General features: G+C 43.6%; 1 protein-coding gene across 1 annotated transcript in view; it reads right to left on the reverse strand.

Annotated features, from left to right (window-relative positions):
• The window catches only part of CHRNA4 (cholinergic receptor nicotinic alpha 4 subunit), a 195,418-nt gene extending 179,382 nt beyond the window's left edge, over positions 1-16,036 (reverse strand). The window contains exon 1 of the mRNA XM_069243201.1: positions 15,208-16,036. Within this exon, the coding sequence (XP_069099302.1) occupies positions 15,208-15,268 (61 nt within the window). The 5' untranslated portion in view covers positions 15,269-16,036. The remainder of the gene's footprint in view (positions 1-15,207) is intronic.
• Positions 16,037-22,877: the final 6,841 nt, after the last annotated feature.

Genomic DNA, 22,877 nt, shown 5'->3' on the forward strand with positions numbered 1-22,877 from the left:
TGACGCGCAGTGTGTGCTTTCTGTTGCATTGTATTGAAGGAGGATCAGTATTTATTTAATTGGGCATTTTGTATCACATGTATGCCACAGGATGACATTTTCTGGAAACGTACTATCTTTTTTATAATGCTAAATAGTGCACTTTTGCAGTTTAAAACATCTGTAATTAACATATGTTACTGTCACCATTATAATAGTATTCAGTTTACTCATCTGAATAGGATGGAAGGCTGAGTCAGCGTTGACATTTATGCTTTCCAAAACACAGCAGTTGACAACATAGGCAGTGTCCTACTTAAATATTTACTCAAAAATATGGTTTGACCCTAATGGGTCAACATTTTCAGGGGGAGTATGTCATTTTAGAATTGTTTTACTATTGTATCAAAGTTTAACATATTCCTTACTATTGTTTTGTATTATGGTGTTTTATTATTTCAAATGTTTTTAGCTTTTTATCTAAATTATTGTGAAATTATTCATATTTTAAGTACATATTATTACTATTCATATTTTTGTTGGGTTATTCAGGGATTGTGTTGGTAGTGATATATATACATATAAATGAATGTTAATTAACTTGCTTATTGTGTGTTCATTGTTTTATCCTAATTATAACTTTGCAAATGTATTATTTTTTTATGATGAATTGAATGTATTTTGGGTTGTTGAGTTTATTGAGGTTTTAGATAGGTATACATTTGTATTCAATGCATATGTATTAATGTTATTTAATGTGCCTGTTTTTAATATTTTAATTAATTTTTATTTAGTATGTTATTACATTTTGTATTTGTGTATTACATTACAGGTTTTGGTCAGGTGGTTTACTGGGTCATTGGGTGGGCAGTTTTTTAAATAATATAATAGATAACAATTGATATTCATTGGTTTATGTATTAATTATGTTACATTTTATTTTTGCAATTATTTAATTGTACTTTAATAATCTTTGATTGCTAACTGTTTCATGTAAATTTTCAAATACAAATGATTATTTCTAAAAGGTTGTGTGATTATTTTTCAGTTTGACTGTGTTTATAAAATGTATCAGTATTAATTTAGTATTTATGATTGTTAAACTGTAAAAAAAATACATTGCATTGTAAATAATTGTTATTATATATAGAATTGTTTTAATGTTTGTGTGTTTTATGAGTGAGTTTAAGGTGTGTTGTTAATTACAATTTATTTTAATATTTTTTTTTATTAATGTTATACCTCAATAGTAGGTTTACTTTTTATCAAACTATCATATTATTTAATATTTTTGGAAATTTTAAAAATTTATATTTAATTTGAATTAATGTATTAGCTCTCATATATGCTATTTTCCCAATGCTGGAATGACTGGAATTAGAAGTAAATCATCGTCCTTCCAATGAATGCACTTTCCCTACTGTTTTTTTTGTTAGAGTAGTTTAGAATAGTAAATCTAATCTCTACAATGTATGAAGTTTCCTCATCTTCTGTAAGACTGAAGTTAGAATAGTATATGTAAACCTACTCTTCCTCACCCCACCCCCAATGTAGGCACCTTTACCAGTGTTTGTTAGATTAGTGTTAGAATAGTAATTTGCTCCCTCCCCCTATATACACTTCCCCAGTGTTTGTTAGATTGGAGATAGACTAATAAATCTAACCCCCAATGTGTGTGTTTGCCCCAATGTTTATTAGACTGATGTTAGATTTGTAAATATACCCCATTCCACAATGCTTATCTTTCCTCCGTCTTTGTTACTCTGGAGATAGAATAGTAAATCTCGTCGCCTTCACACCCCAATGTATACACTCTCTCCTTTGTTTTTTAGACTGTGTTTTAGACACACCTACATAAATATCTGCACTTTCCCCAATATTTGTTACAATTAAGTTGGAATATTAATCTCATCTGTCCTTACCCCAGATATGAACTTTCCCATGGAGTTAGACTAGTGAACCTTACCCCACCCCACAATGTATGCGCCTTCAACAACTATTGATAGACTGAAGTTAGATAGTAAATCTGCCTCCCTTTCATTCTCTGCACTTTTTCCAGAATTTGTTAGGCTAAATTAGAATAGAAAATCTGATAAATCTCATGTATGCACTTCCCACAATGTTTGTTAGATTGGAATTAGAATAGTTAAACTCATGCCACTCTGCCACCAATGCATGCATTTCCCCCAATGTTTGTTTGATCGGAGTTAGAATAGAAAACCAGACACCCAAATTTATGCACTTTCTCCAATGTTTGCTAGAGTTAAAATAGTAAATATGACACACCACCCATATATATATCCGCACTCTCCCCAATGTCTGTTAGAATGAAGTTTGAATAGTTAATCTGACCCTACAATGTACACCATTTCCCCATGTATGTTAGACTGGACTTAGACTAGTTAATAGGAACCCACCAATTTAAGCATTTTCTCCAATGTGTGTTAGATTGAAGTTCGAATAGTATATAAGAACACCAACTGTACCCACATTCCCCCTGCATTTATTAGATTGGAGGCACAATAGTGGATATACCCCTCCAAATGTATATACTTTACCCAGAGTTTATTAGAGTAAAGTTAGAATAGTAAATATGACCCCCAACCCATGTGCCCACTTTCCCCAATATTTATTGGGCTGTAGTTAGAATAGTAATTGCGACCCTCTCAATGCATGCAATTTCCCCATTGTTTGTATTTGAAATTTGAGTAATAAATATCACTACCACTCCCCATTATGTGCACTTTTCCCAATGTTTCTTAGATTGGAGTTTAAAGATTAAATTTGCCCCAGCCCAGTGTATGCACTTTCCCAAGTGTTTGTTTAAATGAAGTTAAACTAGTTAATCTAACTCCCAACGTATGCACTTTCCCCAATGTTTGTTAGATTGGTGTCAGAATAGTCAATCTGAATTAATAAGAATCGTAACTATGCCGTCCTGACACCCAAGAAATGACCTTCCTTTAGTGTTTGTAAGGTTGAAGTTAGAATAGTAACTATTTCCTCTTTACTTTCCTCAATGTTTGTCTGATTAAAATCCTAACTATCCCATCCAACTCACACACTTTCTTCAGTGTTTGTTAGACTAGAGTTAGAATAGTAAATCAGACACTATAGTAAGGCCCAATATATGTACCTTTCACAATATTTGTTTTATTAGAATTAGAATAGTAAATCTGTCCTCCCTCCAAGGTGTGCACTTTTCTCAATCTGTGTTTGACTGTTTGAATAGTGTGACCCTCTTAATGCATGAGCTTTCCCTTAAAGTTTGTTATTTAGAGTTAGTATAGTAAATATCACTAACCTCCCGCCAGCATCACCCCCATCAATTATGTTCTTTGGCCAATGTTTCTTACATCAGAGTTGGAATAGTTCCTCTGAACTCCCAATCTATGGACATACTCCATTGTTTTTTAGACTGGAGTTAATACAGTAAATCTGGCACCCCCTAATGTATGCACCTTTGTCAATGTTTGCTGCATTAGATTTAGAAAAGGTAATATGCCACCACCCCATTCTATGCATTTTCCCCAAAATAGTTCATATGACCCCCATTTAATGCACTTTCTTAATGCTTGTTAGATTGGAATTAGAATTGTAAATATTATCCCCAGCACAAGCACATTTCCTAATTCCTGTTTGCAGTAAGAATAGTCAACCCGACAACCTTCCCTCCCTCTCTCACCCCATTCTCCCACAATTCATGCACTTTCCACAATGTTCGTTAGATTGGAGTTAGAATAGCAAATCTGAACCTAACCCTTAACAGTTTTCTCTATGTTTGTTAGACTACTAAAGTTAGATGTTAGATTGGAGATAGAATAGTAAACATGCCCCCTAATGTATGCACTTTTTCCAGTGTTGATTAGATTTGTCTTAGGCTAGTAAACATACCCTCTACAGCCGCCTCCCAGTGTGTGCACTTTCCTCAATTGTTGTCATGGAGTTAGAGTAGTACAGAATAGTAAAATATCCCTACTTCCCTCCCAGATCTATGCACTTTCCACAATATTTGTTAGAATGGAGTAAGAATAGTAAACCTGGCAACCCTCCCTTTCCCACAATGATCTCATTCAATGCAGGCACTTTCCACAATGATTATTAAGTTGGAATTAGAATAGTGAATCTGAACACCATTGTTAACAGTGTTTCCTATGTTTGCTAGAACAGTAAAGTTAGATTAGTGTTAGAATAGAAAATATGCAACCAATGTGTGCACTTTCTTTCTTGTTTTTATTAGATTCATCTTAGAATCGTAAACATGACCCCTGCAGCCACCTCCCAATGTATGCACTTTCTTCAATGGTTGTCATTTGGAGTTTGATTAGTAAAACATCCCTACTCCTTTCTCCAATCTATACACTTTTCATAATGTTTGTTAGATTGGATTTAGAATGTTGATGCATGCAGGAGGGTCCAGGTGTCTGGCGATGTTGTAGCTGAGTGTATTTATAATATTCATGAGCCACTCTTGCGATAAACTAGAGAGTGAGACACCACATTTCACAGTGGTGAATTGATTATTTCTGCATTGATTATCTGATAGCTTTTCATAGTACTGTTAACCGTGTGAAGAAGGGCATCACAATAACATTACATAGCTTAGAGGCAGAGATTAAGACCATGGCTATATAATGTATGGGATGCATTTAAATTATTCAGCAGATTGGGGGTTCTGTAGCAAGTGCAGTAAATTCATAATTATGTGCAAGTCGCTGTGGCCACCGAATTGCATAAAGCCTTAACTTAGCTAGCTAGAGTCATAAACATCTGATCTCTATGGCTTGTGGGAAACTTAAGGAGTTGTGCGTAATAGTTTCCCAGGGAGTAACAACCATCACATTTCCTTAAAATAGACACATTTTCCAATAGGAGAGTAACAGTCCTGTACTAAAAGTATAAAAGTCTGTTTATTTAAAGCACTGGTCCTACCAGACACATCCTCACCCAAAGCAGTTTTCCAAACTCATTCTCCATCCACAAGGGGAGAAAGACCTTGGACTGACCATAGTGCAACTGCTCGTCCTAGCTGTCAATAGCTTCCAAAACTCTTACCAAATTTCTGACAGTCACTCCTTTTTTCTCCTCTTTTACCACGACTTTTCCAGGTTTGCTCATTGGAGGCTCAGCAGACAGTGCTGTATTTATGATGGGTGGGCCCAGCCTCTGGCTTCTGCTGGTAACAGAAGTCCAATGTGGTCTATTTATGGAGCAAGCAGTTGTCTCCTGTCTGCCTGCATCCAAGTCATCTGGATGACAGCTCTTCCTTAGCACAGAAGTTCAAGTGTAGCACAGACACAAGTCCTTCCTCTCTATACTTCCCCATGCCTCTCCCAACAAAGGTAATAACTAACATATTACATTCAGCAGACTGCATATATGGTTGATGCAATGGCACTTTCCTGGTGAACAAAAGGTCCTGAACAGAAACCATGATTCAAGGAGTTAATTTTTTGCCGAAGGTAAAATCACATTGAACAGTTGGCCTGACTAGTAGAAGAGTCTTTCCTCGTGTAATCCTGTGAGGCAGTGAAAGATGATTTTCTTGTTCTAGCATTTCTGTACTGTGGTAATAACCTGGAATTTAATCTTAGTGCATCAGTTATAAATGTGACAATATGCATTTGCTCTAAATAATATGTGTTATTGCACACATTTATTTCAGTGCCATGGCATACCTATATATATTATATCCCTGCCAGGGAGATGGAAGGATGAAAGGCTGAGACAGGCCTTCGCTGCCCATTGAGGGTTTGTCACCAGAACTGGATGGTTACTGGAGGTGGTGGAAACACATGAGAGTGATCACGCTACAGAAATCGACTAATGGCATTTAAGGATCAGGAAATGGTCACATTGAAAGTATAATGTGACACAGAAGTGTGAGAGAGGACTTCACAGGAGTCGTCGCAAGTGCAATTTGGGTAATGAGCCATGCAAGGGTTACAGTGAACGACTTCTGCGACGTTCTCATTGGCTGGGCAGAGTAGCGTGGTTTTCAGATACTTCTCATTACAGGTTTTCACATCAGTTCCTTTTCAGCCTCTAGAAGCCTATCGGCGCGAGGAGCTCGGCGCGCGCGTAGGGAGCACAGGTGGAGCACGTGGCAGCGTGGGGGAGCTTCCGCGCGCAACCAGGGGCATGATCAGAAGTCTGATGACCGTTTAGGGCGCTCTAGGAACAAGGCAGCAGCTATAGTATGAAAATACCCCTCCCCCAGCCACTCACTTTCACCCACACCTGTACTGGTCAGCAAAAATGCGCTTGACCCGCCCTAAAAGAGCTTCTTTCACCCTTCATTTCATCTACGTGTTAGGCATTCTTTCATTATCCACCTCCATCCATTCATCCTTCATCCTTACAACCATTCATCCTCTAATCCACTAATCGCTGCACCCACACACCCATCCATCCATCACCTTTCCAACTATTCATCCTTTCACCCACCAATCGATCTAACCTTTCTCCATGCATCGATCCATTCACCCATCTACTATACATCCATCCTTTCACTCTCCATCCAGCTTCCTTCACCCCTTCCTACCTTCCTTCTTTTCGCCTTTCAGTCTTTGCATCCTTCCTTTTACCTTCCTTTACTTTCCTATCCCCGTCTTTCCTAACACCCTGCATTTCTACCTTCATTCCCTTCAACCCCCTGATGTTTCTTCCCCTTTTCTCGTCTCTCTCTCTCAATCATTCTTTGTTTCTTCCTGCCAGGCTTTTTCTTTCAAATTATTCTGCATCCTGCTTTCTCTTACTATGTGCCTCTCTCCTCGTCCTTTTTTTCCCACATTTGTATAATTTCTCTTCCCCGTTCCTGTGTTTGTCTCAGGTTCCGTTGGTGCATCAGGTGCAGTGACACCGGCGCCAGAAGCCCGAGGAGCCCTCTGAATTATGAGTTTTGCTGTATTTCACAGATCAAACAGCGGCCAGGTGCCCATGTCCTTTCTTGCGCTAGAGGCAATAACACCCTGGCTGTGCCACTGCGCGTGAGACGCTGTCACTACACAGAGAGGGTCAGAAGAGTGAGGGAATTTGGGAACATGGACAGTGAGAGCACATTGGGAACCGGGGAATGGGCAGAGAGCGTGCGAAAGGTGGGACACACGAGCAGCGTGACCTGCTGCAAACGGGCAAAGCGCCAAGAGGCTGGAATGCCTGTGCGGTGTGGTGTAATGTGGGCGCATGCGCAGACAATGCGTGAAGCTCGGGATCCATGCCGGACAGACTGCGGAGTTCAAACTCTCCAGGCGGGCCTTGTGTAGGTTTAGGGCGCCCAAGGACAGTGTGAGATGCTCATGGCCCTTAGACAGATCGTGTGAAGGTTTAGAACACATTGTCTGACAGTGTGAGAGGTCAGGGCCCCTGGACAAACTCCGTGAAGGTTTCAGGGCGCATAGACAAACATTGTGAAAGATGCAGGCCTATTGACAGAGTGTGTGAAAGGTGGAGGGCCGGTGTACAAACAGTATGAAGGGAGGAGAGCCCACTCACAGACTGTGTGAATGGTGGAGGGCAAATGGACAGCTAGGCCCATATATCTACTTTTTTTCCGCCGCATTTGCGTAACTTTTTGACTCAAAAGCTTCACAAACGTACAAAATACAATTATATTTTGTAAGTTTGCACCGCTTTTGCGTCAAAAAAATGAACCAAATTCGGCACCAAAAAATATAAATATGGGCCTATATTTCGTACGTTTGTGCCACTTTTGCGTCAAACATTGACGCAAATGTGGCACTAAAAAAGTATAAATATGGGCCTTAGTGTGAAAGGCGAAGTGCACGGAGACAGATAAAGGTTTCAGGTCTCATAGACGGTGCAAAGGGTGGAATGACAATGGACTGATAGCGTGAGATGATAAGGGTTCATGGGTAAAGTGTGAGGGGTGGAGGGCCCATATTTAGGAAGTGTGAATGGTCCAGGAACTATGCACAGACACTGTGAGGGGTTCAGGGCCCATGGACAGACTCGGGTTCCGGGCACGTAGGCTAAACGATTGATGGCTTCATTACCCAATAGCAGTGTGACGGATCACTCAGTAGACACAGAGGATGGGAGGGGCTTAGAAGAAACCAAGGGCAAATAGTGTGAGGGGCTCAGTTCCAGCGATAGGCACTTGAGGGCTCGCAGACTGGGATTTGACAGAGTGAAAGGAATCAGGCCTGAAGCAAAGACAGTGGGAGGGTTTGCAGACTTGGGGCAAGCAATGTGAGTGATTCAGAACCTGAGGCAGATGGTGTGAAGGCCTCCGAGCCCATCGAAGCACATGTTGAGGCCAGAGCTCACAGTCAAATATAGATAGACAAGTTAGTTGTTCAGGAGCCAGTAGCATACAGTGTAAGGGTCAGAGGCCATTGATGTACACTATGAATCTTCCTGGACTCATGGGTGCAGTATATATGTGTCCATACATGTAAAGTGCAGCCCCTTGCAGGACAAGGGGAAAGTGTCACAACCTCTAGACCTAGGGTCTCCAAACTTTTTAATGCCGCGCCCCCCCAGGTGAAAAATAAAAATCATTGGCCCCCCTCTTAGAATTTTTCACAATTATTTTATAAACTTGGCAATGTTTAAATGTGTCTAAACCTACTTAAACATTGCAGTTAAGTACTGTTACCTTTTTAAAACTGCAATAACATGCTTCTGCTTAAAACAAAGGCCAGTTATCTGTATAATATTTCTTTTGGCCAGAGTCTGGGGCCCCCCCTGGGATCACTTGAGGCCGCCCCCCAGTTTGAAGACCTCTGCTCTAGACCTAGGGTCTCCAGCCTTTTCTGTAGTGACAGCTACTTCTGATCAGTGAAAATCATCATGAACTACTGAAGGCTCAGCAACTTCTGCATTACCAGACTCCCCCACACCCAGCTTAATTAACTTTAAACCTAATGTCCATAGAGCCAGATACTATGATTTGAACAAAATACTTTGATCAGGGCACAATGACAGGGCTGCCATGTGTGTCGGTGAGAGCATGGTCCTTGGGGATGTATGAACATGTGTGAGTATTAATCGAATATATGTGCGTAGATGATTGAAAGACTGTGTCATATGTACTTGTGGCGCAGGACATACCTCTCACCATATGTGGCACCGTTACTTGCATAACACAAACATACAACCATTTTTTTAAATGGGAGAGATTTAAAGTGCAGAGAAATGTTCTGCAAAAAATGCTCAGGATATGAAACATTTTTCTACCCTTTAAATTTCTCCCACTTAAAATAACGGGTGTATTTTTCCCTTAGAAATATGGCACTGTGTCGAGACAAAAATGAAGAGTTAACTTTGTTTGCATGGATTCTATAAAACCCATTATTTAAATTTTCTCCCATTTCCAAGTGCCATGTTTACAAACACCAGGTATCTTCTCCCAGTGGCCTGTAGAGTAGTCCCATATTTATAAAAGAAAAATACATTTGTTTAAGCGGAAGGAATTTTAAGTGAAGTACCATGCTTCCTACAACATTAAGTTGTAACTGACTTAATTAAAATTGTACAAATACATTAAGACTGAAGGTTTCATAACAAACGATTTCCTCACTTTAGATTTCTCCCATTTAAATAATGACTATTTTTCAGTAATAAATATGCCACAGTGTCTATTGGCCACTGAGAGCAAAAGGCCTGCTGCTTGTAAATATGGCACTAAGAAATGGGAGAACATTTAAATGACGAGTTCATTATTAAGGTAACTTTCCATTTTTATTGTTTCACATTGAAAAGCATTCAGAAACACAATTGTGTTCTCACACCCCAATACTGAGCAGAAAAGGACTTTTATTTAAGACCTAAATACTTCAGTGCTTCAGTTATTCACCTCTGTCCCACCCTGGCCCAAATAATTTGACTGAGCACTGCTCATTTTCAGTCCCTGCTGTCTGCAGCCTGATAATAATATATAATAAACACAACCTTCCTTAACCTTATAAGAAAAGTGTGACTCTGTGCTTTACTTATTTAAAAATGAACTCAAAGTGAACTACTCTGAAGGTGTCAGGGAGCTACTGGTAGCCCATGATCGACTGGTTGGAGACACTCACTCTAGACACTGTCAGTGACGATGGACAGAGAACGTGAGCAGTTTACCCATAGACAGGTAAAGGGTTCATGCAACATGGGCAGTGTGACGATGTGGTGATGTTAAGGTACCTGGGCAGATAGCGTAAGCACACAAGGGCCCATAAACTATTAGTGTGAGGGGTCTGCGTCTTTACACAGACAACTTAACAGCTTTAGAGAAATTGGAAAGACAGGGTGAGTGTCTCAGCATCATGGGCAGTGTGAGGGTTTCACGGAGCATAAATAGGCAGTGTGAGGGTGCATAACCCTTAAACAGATACTGAGAGGGGTTCAGGACAGTGGACAGTGTAAGAGACCCATGGGCACTGAGAGAAGAGTTCATGGAATGCGGGCAGTGCGACCAGTTTAGGGTACCAGGAGCAGACTGTGTGAATGGATGAGGTCCTATGAACAGACAGTTTGAGGGGTCTGGACCCATATAGGCTGAGAGATCCGGGACTAGAGACAGGTGGTCTAAGGGCTTAAGGACCAATGCCAAGACAGTGTGAGTGCCTCAAGACCGCAGAGTTTGAGGGGTTTAGGGTAATTTGAGCAGACACTGTGAACGGATGAGGGCTCATGAACAGTAAAGGGGGAGTTGCACAAATAGTGGAGAGTTCAGGCACAAACTAAAGGCTTTTTAACATTTTAGGTTCAATGAACACACAGTGTGAGTATCTCAGGAGCATGGACAGTGGGGGTGGTTCATGGAAAATGGATAGACAGGGTGAGGACTTAGACCCCTTAACAGTGAAATGGTTTAGACCCCTTAAACAGACAAAGTGAGGGTTCCAGTACACACGGGTAGTGCGACTGACTCAAGACCCATGGAGAGTGTGAATGGTTCAGGGAATAGATAGTGTGACAGTGGCGTGTTTGGGGCAGACACTGTGAACATGAGACCCCACCAACAGTGTGAGGAGTTCTGCACCATACACAGTGTGAGTGGATGAGTGCCCATGCACAGATGGTGCAAGGGGTTCTGCACCATATGCAGTGTGAGTGATTGGCGATGGTTGAACATGTGAAGAGTCTATGGAGCATGGATAGAGTGAAGGTTGTTAGTTCCAATGGCTGGAAATATGAGTAGTTGAGGGCCCAAGGACACCATGAGGGGCTCCGCTCTAGGTCTGGGTGGAATTTCAATTCTGTAAATCTGTCCTTTTCAACTCCCCAGAATCTTATTTAGGTGGGATATATATATAAATATAACCCCCCCCCTCCCCAACTAAATACGATTATGGGGAGTGGAAAAGGAAAGATTAAGATTAAGGGTATGAATGGGGGATTGTTGAAGGGAATTGAGTGGTTATGTGAACCTGACCAGTGATATTTTAATAAATGAAATGCAATGTGATTTATGAAGATGGTTATCATAATGTGACCAGCAACACTGCTATAAGTAAACATTTGATTATTAATGGAAATGGGGGATATATTTAGTTAGTATGTAGTTAGTTGCTTAAATAATTGTGTAGTTGAGGAGGTATTGACCATCATGATTTTAATATGGAATGTCATTACATTTGTTTTCATACAGATGTTTTTATTATTACTGGGAGACTATCTGATTGTCCTGAGGAGGGTGGTGAAAAAACTGGAAAGGCCACCGAAACACGTCAACACATTTGAAAGACTGGGCCCGCTGGGACTTGCCAGTATTAGACTTGACAATTGAACTATCAGTCTTTTGGCATGTTGATGAGATATGGGGGGCAGTGATTGGTTGATAGACAAGGGAGGGTGTCTACTGTTGTGCCTCCTTTTTGTTGAATATTTTTTATATATTGTGGTGGGTTATTGAAGGGTACCATTGTGGCTTTTTGAATTTTACCAAACAGTTTGTGTGTGATTATGTGGTAAGATCCACCTATATTTTATATGGTTTATTAATGTATTAAACAAAAAAATTATTTTTATATTCCTTTATTGTCACTGGTCATTTCTGAATGTGAGAGATTTAAGGTAGGGATTTATATGTATGAAGGGGAAGTTTTGTTGTGATATTGTCTAGGACATGTAAGATTTTTATCAAGGAAAAAATTGACATATTTTGCTGTGTGTACGGTGCCCCGTCCCCTTGTTGTGAGGGGCCCCCTCTCTCTCTCTGGTTCCTCTGGACCCACAGACTGTGTGAGTGATCTGGGACCGTGGACAGTGTGAGGGTCTCTGGGCCCCCAGTCAGTCTGAGTGATCTGGGAGAGTGGACAGACAATGTGCTTGTCCCATAGATAGTGAGGGGGTTAGGGCCACAGGGCAGCCACTGTGAGATTCCCATTGATAATGTGTAGGGGTGTGTAGGGACTCAGGGTAGGCAGTGTGTGTGTCCTGTAGACAGTGTGGGGTTAGGGCCTCGGGAGACAGTGTGAGTGAGTCCCATAGATAATGTGAGTGGTCAGGGCAGTCAGTGTGAGTCGACAAGCGTCACTGGACAGGCAGTGTTTCAGGACCATTGTCAGTGTGCGGGGTTCACAGGTCACGGATAGGCAGCGTTGGGTAGTGAACCCATAAAAAGATATGAGTGCCCCACGGCACGTGGACAGTGGGAGGGGCTGCGTGACAATCACCACGCAATGCAGGCGTCTCGGGGCACACGGGCGGCATCTTTAATAAGTAGGCAACGGGAATTAGACGTGCACCTGCCAGGCTGCTCCTGCTGTGGAGCAATTATAAAGGGACATTGCGAAATGGTTTAAAGAAATCGTGGGAGGCAAGATGAAGGTAGCGGTGGGGGCAGGAACCAATGTGATGATAATTTATTTATATAGGAAACGTGAACGCAGCCGGACGCAGCACCAGAGTGGGGTTTAAAGTGGAAAGGATGAGGCTAGAACCTTTTAGCTGGTTTATTTGATGACAGTTCAATAGAGCGCCTTGAAGTGACTCCATGGCGGCAGCTTAAACGATGCCAAGCCCCCGAGGCCTGCATTCATCTGATCTGTCCATGTGATGCCCCGACAGGAGATATGCTATCAGCGGCCCCCAGATCAGAGATTTCTTCCTTTCACACCAACCTCCAAAGCGTCCTCGCCTTCTAGGGGCGCCTGGTGAAAGCAATCTGGGCTTCATCTGGCGTGTGCGAGGCTTGGAAGGGGGGTGGCGGTGTTCTGGCGTGGGTGGGGGATGTGTTAGTGTTAGAGAGTAACACCCCCAGCTTACGAGCAGAGCCTGGGACTTAAATATAGTCTTCCATAAAATAAAGGGAAGATCCCAATTCCCAGCTCCATCATGCAGCAGCAATAGGTTTCAGCTCAAAGTGATATAGCTCGCTGGGCTCCTGTACCTGCAGCAAAGTTAGGGGCGATATGGAGATTTGCCGATTCGTACGACTCGTTCTTTCAATTGATGTAAATATGAGCTGAGCAACAATAGGACTGATCGTTTCGGATGTGCCAGGTGCAAAGTCGCAACACAATGACAGAAGGCGCTATGAAATGCAAGAATTAATAAAAGCTAGGAGATGTTGGACAATTGAAAAGTTTTGAAGTTTTGAGGCCATGTCGGGTGTTGGGGCTGGGAAGTGGGGGAAGGGGTTTTAGCACATTTGGGCCATATTTATACTTTTTGACGCAAAACTGCGCCAACGCAGTTTTGCGCCAAAAAAATTAGCGCCGGCTAACGCCATTCTGAAGCGCCATGCGGGCGCCGTATTTATTGAATGGCGTTAGCCGACCGGCGCTGCCTGGTGTGCGTGAAAAAAAAACACGTACACCAGGCAGCGCCGGCGTAGGTAAAAATGGTGTTTGGGCGTCCAAAAATGGGGCAAGTCAGGCTGAGGCAAAAAAATCGTCTTAACCCGATTTGCGCCATTTTTTTTTGCCGCCCAGACGCCATTAACATGACTCCTGTTTTAGCAAAGACAGGAGTCATGCCCCCTTGCCCAATGGCCATGCCCAGGGGACTTATGTCCCCTGGGCATGGTCATTGGGCATAGTGGCATGTAGGGGGCCACAAATCAGGCCCCCCTATGCCACAAAAAAAAATTAAAAAAAATACTTACCACAACTTACCTTTTCTTCCCTGGGATGGGTCACTCCATCCTTGGGTGTCCTCCTGGGGTGAGCAAGGGTGGCAGGGGGTGTCCCTGGGGGCAGGGGAGGGCACCTCTGGGCTCATTCTGAGCCCACAGGTCCCTTAACGCCTGCCCTGACCCAGGCGTTAAAAAGAGGCGCAAATGCGGGGTTTTTTGCCCCGCCCACTCCCGGGCGTCATTTTTGCCCGGGAGTATAAATACCACGCACATGCCTGGGAGTCATTTTTTAAGACGGGAACGCCTACCTTGCATCTCATTAACGCAAGGAAGGTGTTCACGCAAAAAAATGACGCTAACTCAATGAACTTTGGCGCTAGACGCGTCTAACGCCAAAGTATAAATATGGAGTTAGTTTTGCGTCGAATTTGCGTCGAAAAAAACGACACAAATTCGGCGCAAACAGAGTATAAATATGCCCCCCGGTACCAACACAGAAACCATAAGAGGCGTGTTATTAATCCTGGGGGCCTGGGGGCGGGGCAGCCTCAGTGCTTAATTTGTGCTTATTGTTTCCGGTGCTGAGCACTGACACTTATTTTTGAGGGCCGGCGCTTATTCTTCTGCCTCAAACATTTGCTGCGAGCAAAAGACACATATGGGAAAGACGGAGGAAGAGAAAAACGAAAAAGCGTTACAAAGGGAGAAAGCTGCAAGAGTGAGCTGAAAGGGTAGGGAGTGGCTTTCAATAGACTGAAGAGGGCCGAGATGGCTTCAGAATTACGCTGTCTCAGTATTCCGTTCTGGCACATTTAAATGTAGCAGCCCTGTGTTTCAGAGGAGGGCTTTCAGGCATCAGCATGTTTTTATTTACAAATTAAGCACTGGGCAGCCTCCCGCCAGCTTTTCTTTTAAGGTGTCTGTGCGCTATAATCACATATAACAGAAATGCATTAAACAATCTAGCAGAACATACTTAGGTGCTGGGTCCTACACACATGTAGTGCCCGCTCCACACGCTTCCCCATCACAACCCCGTTTCCTCCCAGCCTCTAGATAATTTCCAATAAGGAGACGCAGTTATACTCCGAGGACAGCCTGACACCCCTCTTCTGCTGTCCCAAACAGAACACCCCGAGACACTACTCACTCCCCTGTCAAAACCGTGAGGGCACGCTGGCTCCCTCGCCACTTACCTGGCACGATGCTGGCACAGAGCAGGAAGAGCAGGCTCTCCCTGCGGATGGAGAAGCCCATGGTGGGATAGCGCCTACTACTGCACGGAGCCCGCCGGCACCTCAGAGCGCTCCCTGCGGGGCTCTGCTACTTGCGTCTTCATCCCATTCGGAGTCTCTGGACTAGTTCCGGCTGTGAGGTGTCTCGCCACGCGGGTAAGGAGACCTGCTGGTCGTACAGTGAGCCACACAGCGCAGGTGTCCGGTTTAAAGAACTCCTTTTGAATCCACACACTGAATCCTGATCTTCATTAATAGTTTTCTTCTTTCTTCTTTTTTTATTTGACGTTTTTTTCCTGTATTTTGGGCTTGTCTTTTTTATTCCTTCGCGTGTTTCTTATCACGGTCCGCCTTTTATTGAATCTTTACTTGTTTCTTTTTTCCGATCTTTCTATCTTATTTTGTGCTTTATTTCTTTCCTTTTTCCTCTGCTTACCTTTCTTCTTCCATTTCCGTTCCTTTTTCTCTTTCTTTTAACTTCCTTCTTCGCGAGTTCCCTCCTTCCTTCACTCAATTTGTCTTTCTCCTTTCATCTATATGTCCTTCTCTCCTTTCTTCCCGTGTCTTTCTCTTTAAACTCGTGTTTCTTATTCCTAACTTTAAGTATTCCTTTCTATTTTCCTCGCAGATGTATTGCTCGTTCTCCCTTTCTTCAATTCTTCCTCTCGACTCTGTTTTGCATTTTTATTTCTCACCCCACTTGGTCCCGCTTTCCTTCCCTCTCCCCTTCTTTCTCGGTCGCGCTCCGTCCTTCTCCTCGCAGACAGACTCTGCTGTTGCAGCTGAAAGTGAGCGGGAGGTGCACCGCGCGCCGTCTGTATGTTTTAGCCACTTGGACCTGCCCACCTTCAGCCGGAGGGGTCGACGAATATCCTCCTGCTCGCTGAGGCACGCTCGTACTGAGACGCAGGTCTCATTTCTCTTCAGAGGAGGCACGGCCATCAATAGGCCCCGCCCCTTGCAGGGGATGCACGATCTTTCATCATCATCGCGACCCATCAGATCAACCCTGGACCACTCATCCGCACCTATTTCTCGATTTCATTTGGCACATGTGGGACTTTTGGTGTGAACCGGAATGATAGCTCAGTGGGTTGGGTGTCTGTTGCAGGGATGTGTTTAAAGCAGCAGCAGATCACAGGCCCCCACTTTTCTATCAAACACAACTTATTCACAAGTCTAGAGGAATGCAACCTGTTAGCTGAAGGATGGAGGTATTCATCTAAAATAGTACTAGTGAAAGCACAATACAAAAAAGCAGGGTCACTGGAATTTTGCAGCAGAATATAAATTATGCGGCAGAGTTCACTAAATCATGTGGCAGGAAAAGGGAAATTATGCACGTAATGTGGCCCATTCTGTGACAGTATTGCTTCATTATTTTTGGCATTTTAACCTTATCTTAGCACTATTTTCACATCGATGGTACCACTTCAACACCGATATACTGAATGGTGTCTAGTTTTAGTTCCCGTTAAAATGTATTATTCATAATTAATGAAACCATTATATATGCAGACTACAAAGACCAGTCGTCGTTTGCCAGGGTCCTTCCACTGAACGGCAACAGGTTTTGCTGTTTTATTTTTAGTAACTTTTGATCTGTTTCAGCTAGCAAATTTTTTTTGTTAAACTATGCAAAAAATGTAACAGACCTTGTTTGTGTGGGAAATATGGCAAATCCATTTGCGGTAAAAACAGTCATAATTCGTATAACTCCAGTGGCCCTACAAAGGTGTCTGCTGTGTTGCACAAAGAACCTATAAACCTAGGTAACCAAAGTAAACAACTGCTTTAAAGTCTTTTTTCTCATGCTTTCAATCAGGAGAAGGCGGACAGGCACTGACCTACCAAGGAAATGAGGGTCTCTATGGAGGAAAGAGGCACTCCCTGAGAAAGGTCTTGCAGGAAACTGGTCCCTTGTTTGCAGTGCCCCCACTTTTTCCCTGTTACCTGATGCTAGCTTGACTGAGTGTGAGCTGGGATCCTGCTAACCAGGCCCCACCACCTGTGTTCTTTCCCTTAACTGTACCTTTGCTTCCACAATTGGCACACCCCTGACACACAGCTAAGTCCCTTGTGAAAGGTACCAGTGGTACCAAGGGCCCTGTCGCCAGGGAGGGTCCTTAAGGGCTGCAGCATGTATTGTGCCACCCTAAGGGACCCTCACCAAACACATGCACACTGCCATTGTAGTTTGTGTGTGCTGTTGAGGAGAAAAAGGTAAAGCCAAGATTGCATCCCTCTCAGTGTGCTATGCCCACAAGCCACTGCCTTTGGCATAGGTACGTCACCCCTCTAGCATGCCTTATAGCCCTAAAGCAGGGTGTACTATACCATAGGTGAGGGCATAGCTGTATGAGCAATGTGCCCCTACAGTGTCTAAGTTAATTCTTAGACATTGTAAGTGCAATGTGGCCATACTGAGTACATGGGATGGGAGTTTGTCATTACAAACTCCACAGCTCTATGATGGCTTCACTGAAGACTGTGAAGTTTGGTATCAAACTTCTCAGCACAATAAACCTACACTTATGCCAGTGTTGGATTTATTGTAAAATGCTTACAGAGGGCATCTTAGAGATGCCTTCTGTATTTTAGCAAGCTCTTTAATGCAGGGCTGAACAGTCTGTGCCAGTCTGTCACTAACAGACAAGTTTTTGACCCCATGGGGTGAGAGCCTTTGTACTCTCTGTGGTCAGAAACAAACCCTGCTCTCGGTGGAGGTGCTTCACCCCCCCCCCCACCCATGCAGGAACTGTAACACTTGGTTGTGAGCCTCAAAGGCTCAGGTCTCCTGCTACAGTGCCCCAGGTCATTTCATCTAGTAGAGATGCCTGGCCCCTGGACCTAGCCCCACTTTTGGTGGCAGGTCCGGTGGGAAAATGAGATAAAACAGGAAGGAATGACCACTGCAACTAGGACCACTCCTAAGGTGTCCAGACCTGAAGTGACCCCCCCCTTGCAGAATCCTCCATCTTGTTTTGGAGTGTAGGGACCAATAGGGTTAAGAATGTGCCACCTCCACAAAGGGAGTGGGCACAGGAAGGGTATAGCCACCCCCAGGGTCTGTAGCCATTGGCTACTGCCCTCTGACCCCTGTAATGCCCCTAAATTTAGTATTTAGAGGCTCCCATGAAACTCACTCACCAGATTCCTGGCAACCTCAAGAAGAAAAGAAGAAAGAAGAACTTCTAAGCTGACCCCAGCAGTGAAGACTCCAGACGACAACTGACTTGGCTCTAGCGCTACCGGTCTGTCTTGAGCTTCAAAGACCCTTGCTCCAAGAAGTTGATGTATCCTGCAGGACCAGCGACCTCTACAAACCCCCAGAGGACTACCTGCCCGGCAGAGGACCAAGAACTCCTGAGGACAGCGGCCCTGTACAGAAGAAATCTCAAAAAGGACTCTAGAACCGCCCTGTCCACTCTGCACCTGACACCCACGACCCGAGTGCAGGTGGTCCACCAGTCCAGAGAACTTCCCCAGGCGATTCTGACCTCGAGTCCATTCTGGATTGAGCCCTCCTGGCCACCACGTCAATGCCTGCAGCCTGAATCAAGAGGGCCACCCTGACCGCGACCAGATCTGACAAAGATTCCTAAAGCAGAAAGGCCACCCTGCATCTGCAGCCCCCTGGCTTTGGGAGAATCTGACCGACAGTCCAGCTGCATCCAGCGGGCATCTCTTCTTCCTGTCCAGCCTTTGGGTTTCCAGAATCGATCTCCTGGGCCCAGCCTGCAGCATCTTTGTGACCCCCCGGGGTTCCCTCAATGCAAAGAATTGGGCACCCAAAGCTATGTTTGCACCCTGCATTTGGCCACCCCTGTGCCGCTGAGAGTATGTGTTTGGTGCTGACCTGTGGCCCCCGTGTTGATCTACACCCCCTAGGCCTGTGTCCTTAAACTGCAGGTACTCACTTGCAATCTCTTTTCTACTAGGTCCCCCCAGTCCTCATAGGATTCCATTGCAAACCTGATGCTAACTTTGACCTCTGTACCCAGCAGGTCCCATGTTGCTGGTGGTGCACTTTTGGGGCCAACTTGAACTTTGAGCTGTGCACATCCTGACCCCTGAAGACTGGAATTGTTAGTCGTGCACTTACCTGCTACCTGTCCTAACACTTTTCTCCTCAGGACTCTATTGACCTATGAAAAATTACAGTGTGTCAACTTTTGAAATTAAAAAGTGTTACTTACTTGTAAACTGCTTTATTTGCAAAACCCAAACAAAGTACATTTGATACATATGGTTGATACTTTACTTACAACTGTACTTACATGCAACAAATATCTTTTGGTTCTAGTAATAAAGTAACAGAATATATTTTTGCTCTATAAAAACAATTGGACAGGGGGCTAGCCATTAACTGTGGGCCTCATTTCTTGACAGTGTGTGTACAACAAATGCTTTGCACTGCCCCCTGATAAGCTTATCTGTTCGACCACACTACCATAAAAGAGGGCCTTAGTATTATCTATTTTAGCCTCTGTTAAGCCTCTGGGGAACCACTGCACTCTCTACCCAACATACCTCATTGTGGTATAGTATACACAGAGCCAGCTTCCTATAGGTCTAACAGTGTCAGCACATTCCTCTGTAGATAACAAATCGCTGGGGACAGAGAAGCAACCACAGGTTCTAGGCTGGACGTCACACAGGTCAGGCACCTTGAGCAGGGGTAAGCTGCCACTGTATAGATCCGCAGGCATTGCTGCCAGAGAGTGGAAATCGAGTTCAGTCTTTCTTTTCTGTTTTGAGCTAGGCTGGTCTCTGAGCATGAGCAGTATGTAAACAGAGTACAGAATTAGGAGAGGGGTGAAGCTACTAAGGGATTTCGGTGGCACACTCCAAAGAATATTCCAGAATAACATTCCCTCTGTGGGGGATGACCATCTTCTGCTGTCTGTAACATGACCTTGTGAAGGACACCATTCCTAAAGCTCCCACCTCCATTTGCATCCCAATTTAGGACTATCACACCATGGGCCTCTTATGGAACACTGAATGCATTTGACTTGGAACACGCTGTTTATAAGGTCCATTTAACATTTTAATTACGCAACAACATTTATGAAATTTACAATTTTGCATTATTTTATCTCATTTGAGACTGATTAGAGAAGAAAATGGCTTTTTCAAACCAGTCTCCATCCAGTATCTCAAATGATTTTTTAATGACATGTGCCTTCACATAAAAATTTCACAAAAGTTAACAGCAAAGCATACTTTGAACAATTCACATAGTTGTGCATAATTTTTGTGAAATTTCATACAATTTGCAAACCAATTTACAATGTTTTGTGCACTTCTAGCTGGCAATGCTCTCTCTGAGATGCCAGTAAAATTGCTAGGGTTTTTATTAGAATCAGCCTTCTATGGGCTGGTCAGGGGCCACACCTTCTTTGAGGGGACATTTTGTTTGCACCCCTGTTCAGCAGAGCTGTGTTGTCCTTGTGCCAAACACAACAACATATGGATCAGGTCCAACAACTCACAGGTGTTGAGTTCATTGAAGGAAAACCAGGGTGAGCTTGAAAGTTAAAGACTAAAGCTGGGCGTCTATTGAGAGGACACAAGTTGCTAGACTGCTGACATATATGACCTGATGGTCCTGTGGTGGACGGACCATGATTTGTTATGTTTCTGATGCAGACCCAGTGGATCTGCCATAGGAATCCCTGATGTTCCCCAACTCTAACCGAGGAAGGGAAATCATGTATTTATTTAGTATTGCTTTTAAGCCAGGGTAAAATTGCATTTACACTAGCCTATCAAAGGAGCATGGGATTAATGCAAATAAACGGAACAGTAGTGGGTGTTGTTTCCATCACGTGCAATTTTGTTGTTTTTTTGTTTATTACAAAATACATCCTTGCATCCAAAATAGACACAAAGATGCATTTTGCCTTAAAGGCTTACGATCTCAGACCAGAGAGAAAAAAACACAGCTGGCGGTCCAGGAGGTGGAGTCCCTAAGGAGAGCTTCCCAGTACCAATAACTTAACTCAGAGACACTCTGTTCAGTGAGGGTAGAGTTCTGTATTACTGACTGGTGCTTTAACACTCAAAGGCGGCTCCTCCGTAAAGGCAGAGGAGCGTCACCCCCACGCCAGCAGCGGCAGCTGTACACCTGTGTTTATTATTGTTTTTGGGGAAAGGGACGGGCCATGAGGGTGACGAGCAACTGTTTCAGGCCGGCCAAACACACATGCGCAGTAGGCTCTCTCCAGCCCAGCAACACAGTTGCACCCCGCACGCCACCTGAACCTTCTGCTTCATGCGAGCTGCGACTGCTAACACTGTTGGGCAGGGAGTCTGATACTTTGACATCCAGAGAGGAATGTTCTCTTAGCCTAGAACTACAGTGTTGAAAGTAAGCCAATAAGTTATTTGGCAGGTTTGTGAAAGCATCAGAATGCGAGCTCCCGCCCAGTGGTTCAAGAATTCAAGACCCCTTTGGAAACACCACATGGATATAGTCCAACTGGAGCCAACTGACCACTAGATGAAGAAGCAGGTAAGAAGACAACCATTCCAACAGAGTCCAACCTTCTGCCCAAGGTCATCTGCATCTACTTGTGACTCAGACGGTTTTGGGGTGCCAAGTCCTAGAAAAAAGTGCTGTAAGAAGAGCCAGTATTTTTCCAAATATTTTGCATCCATTCATCGACTCTATTGAACCACAAAATTTGAACAGTAAATGCCGACTGATTTTCATTAAAAATGACATTTTGTTGACCATGTGCTTTTCTTACGATTTCAGATAGTTTTTTATGATAAAATACAGACTGTCCACATTTCATGACCGAGGGTTTCTCTAGTTCATTGTTTAATTTGATTGTGATTGTGCTGATTTCTGCTTCTGCAACACCTGGAGTAGATTATCGTTTGAATCTGCCCTGGGCTAATATTGGGGTTCAGAGCCAGTTCCAGGAGGCCTTCTGTGCCATTTCTGTCTGTTAATGAGTTAGAGCAGCTAACTGCCCACTCCTGCCCAGCCAGCAGGATGTTTACACTTTTTCTATCTCCTACGGCTGCAAATAGGCCAGTTTTCACCACACTCTTATCTCATGAATTTTGCATTCATTCTCATGGCTAAGCCTTTAAGGGCCGGGAGGAGTCAGTCTATAAAGCCAGCTCACACCCCAAGTAATGTTTAATAGTCTCTTCTGGAAATCATACCTTTCTATACAGTTTTACCATGTGTTTGTAGCTCATTCTCCCTTTCCCGCGGATTCACAGTAACTTTTTCCAGAGTGGCTAACTTTCAAACACTCAGTTTTAAGATTCATGGTCCACTTTCTTAGACTTTCATGCTGAGCAATGGTGAGGACCTTTGCAGCACAATATACTGCAGTCAAGAGACAGCAAGGCCCTGTCAATCATTTGCCTAAAACTTAGGTCTGGTTATTTTTACCGCCCACCAATGTAGTAGCCGTTCTCATCATCTGTCGTAAACAGATCCAGAAAGTTATGGAAAACGTGCGATATTGTGTCTGGTTGGATGATCCTACAAAGAGAAGAGAGACTTTTCGCACCACTTGATTCAGCTAGACCATAGAGAAGCAAAACGAGCTCTGGCAAAGCAAATAGGTTTTGTGTTGGCTTCCTGCAATATAGCTTTGAAT

Source organism: Pleurodeles waltl, chromosome 7 (assembly GCF_031143425.1).
Source record: "Pleurodeles waltl isolate 20211129_DDA chromosome 7, aPleWal1.hap1.20221129, whole genome shotgun sequence".
Classification (NCBI taxonomy): Eukaryota; Metazoa; Chordata; class Amphibia; order Caudata; family Salamandridae; genus Pleurodeles; species Pleurodeles waltl.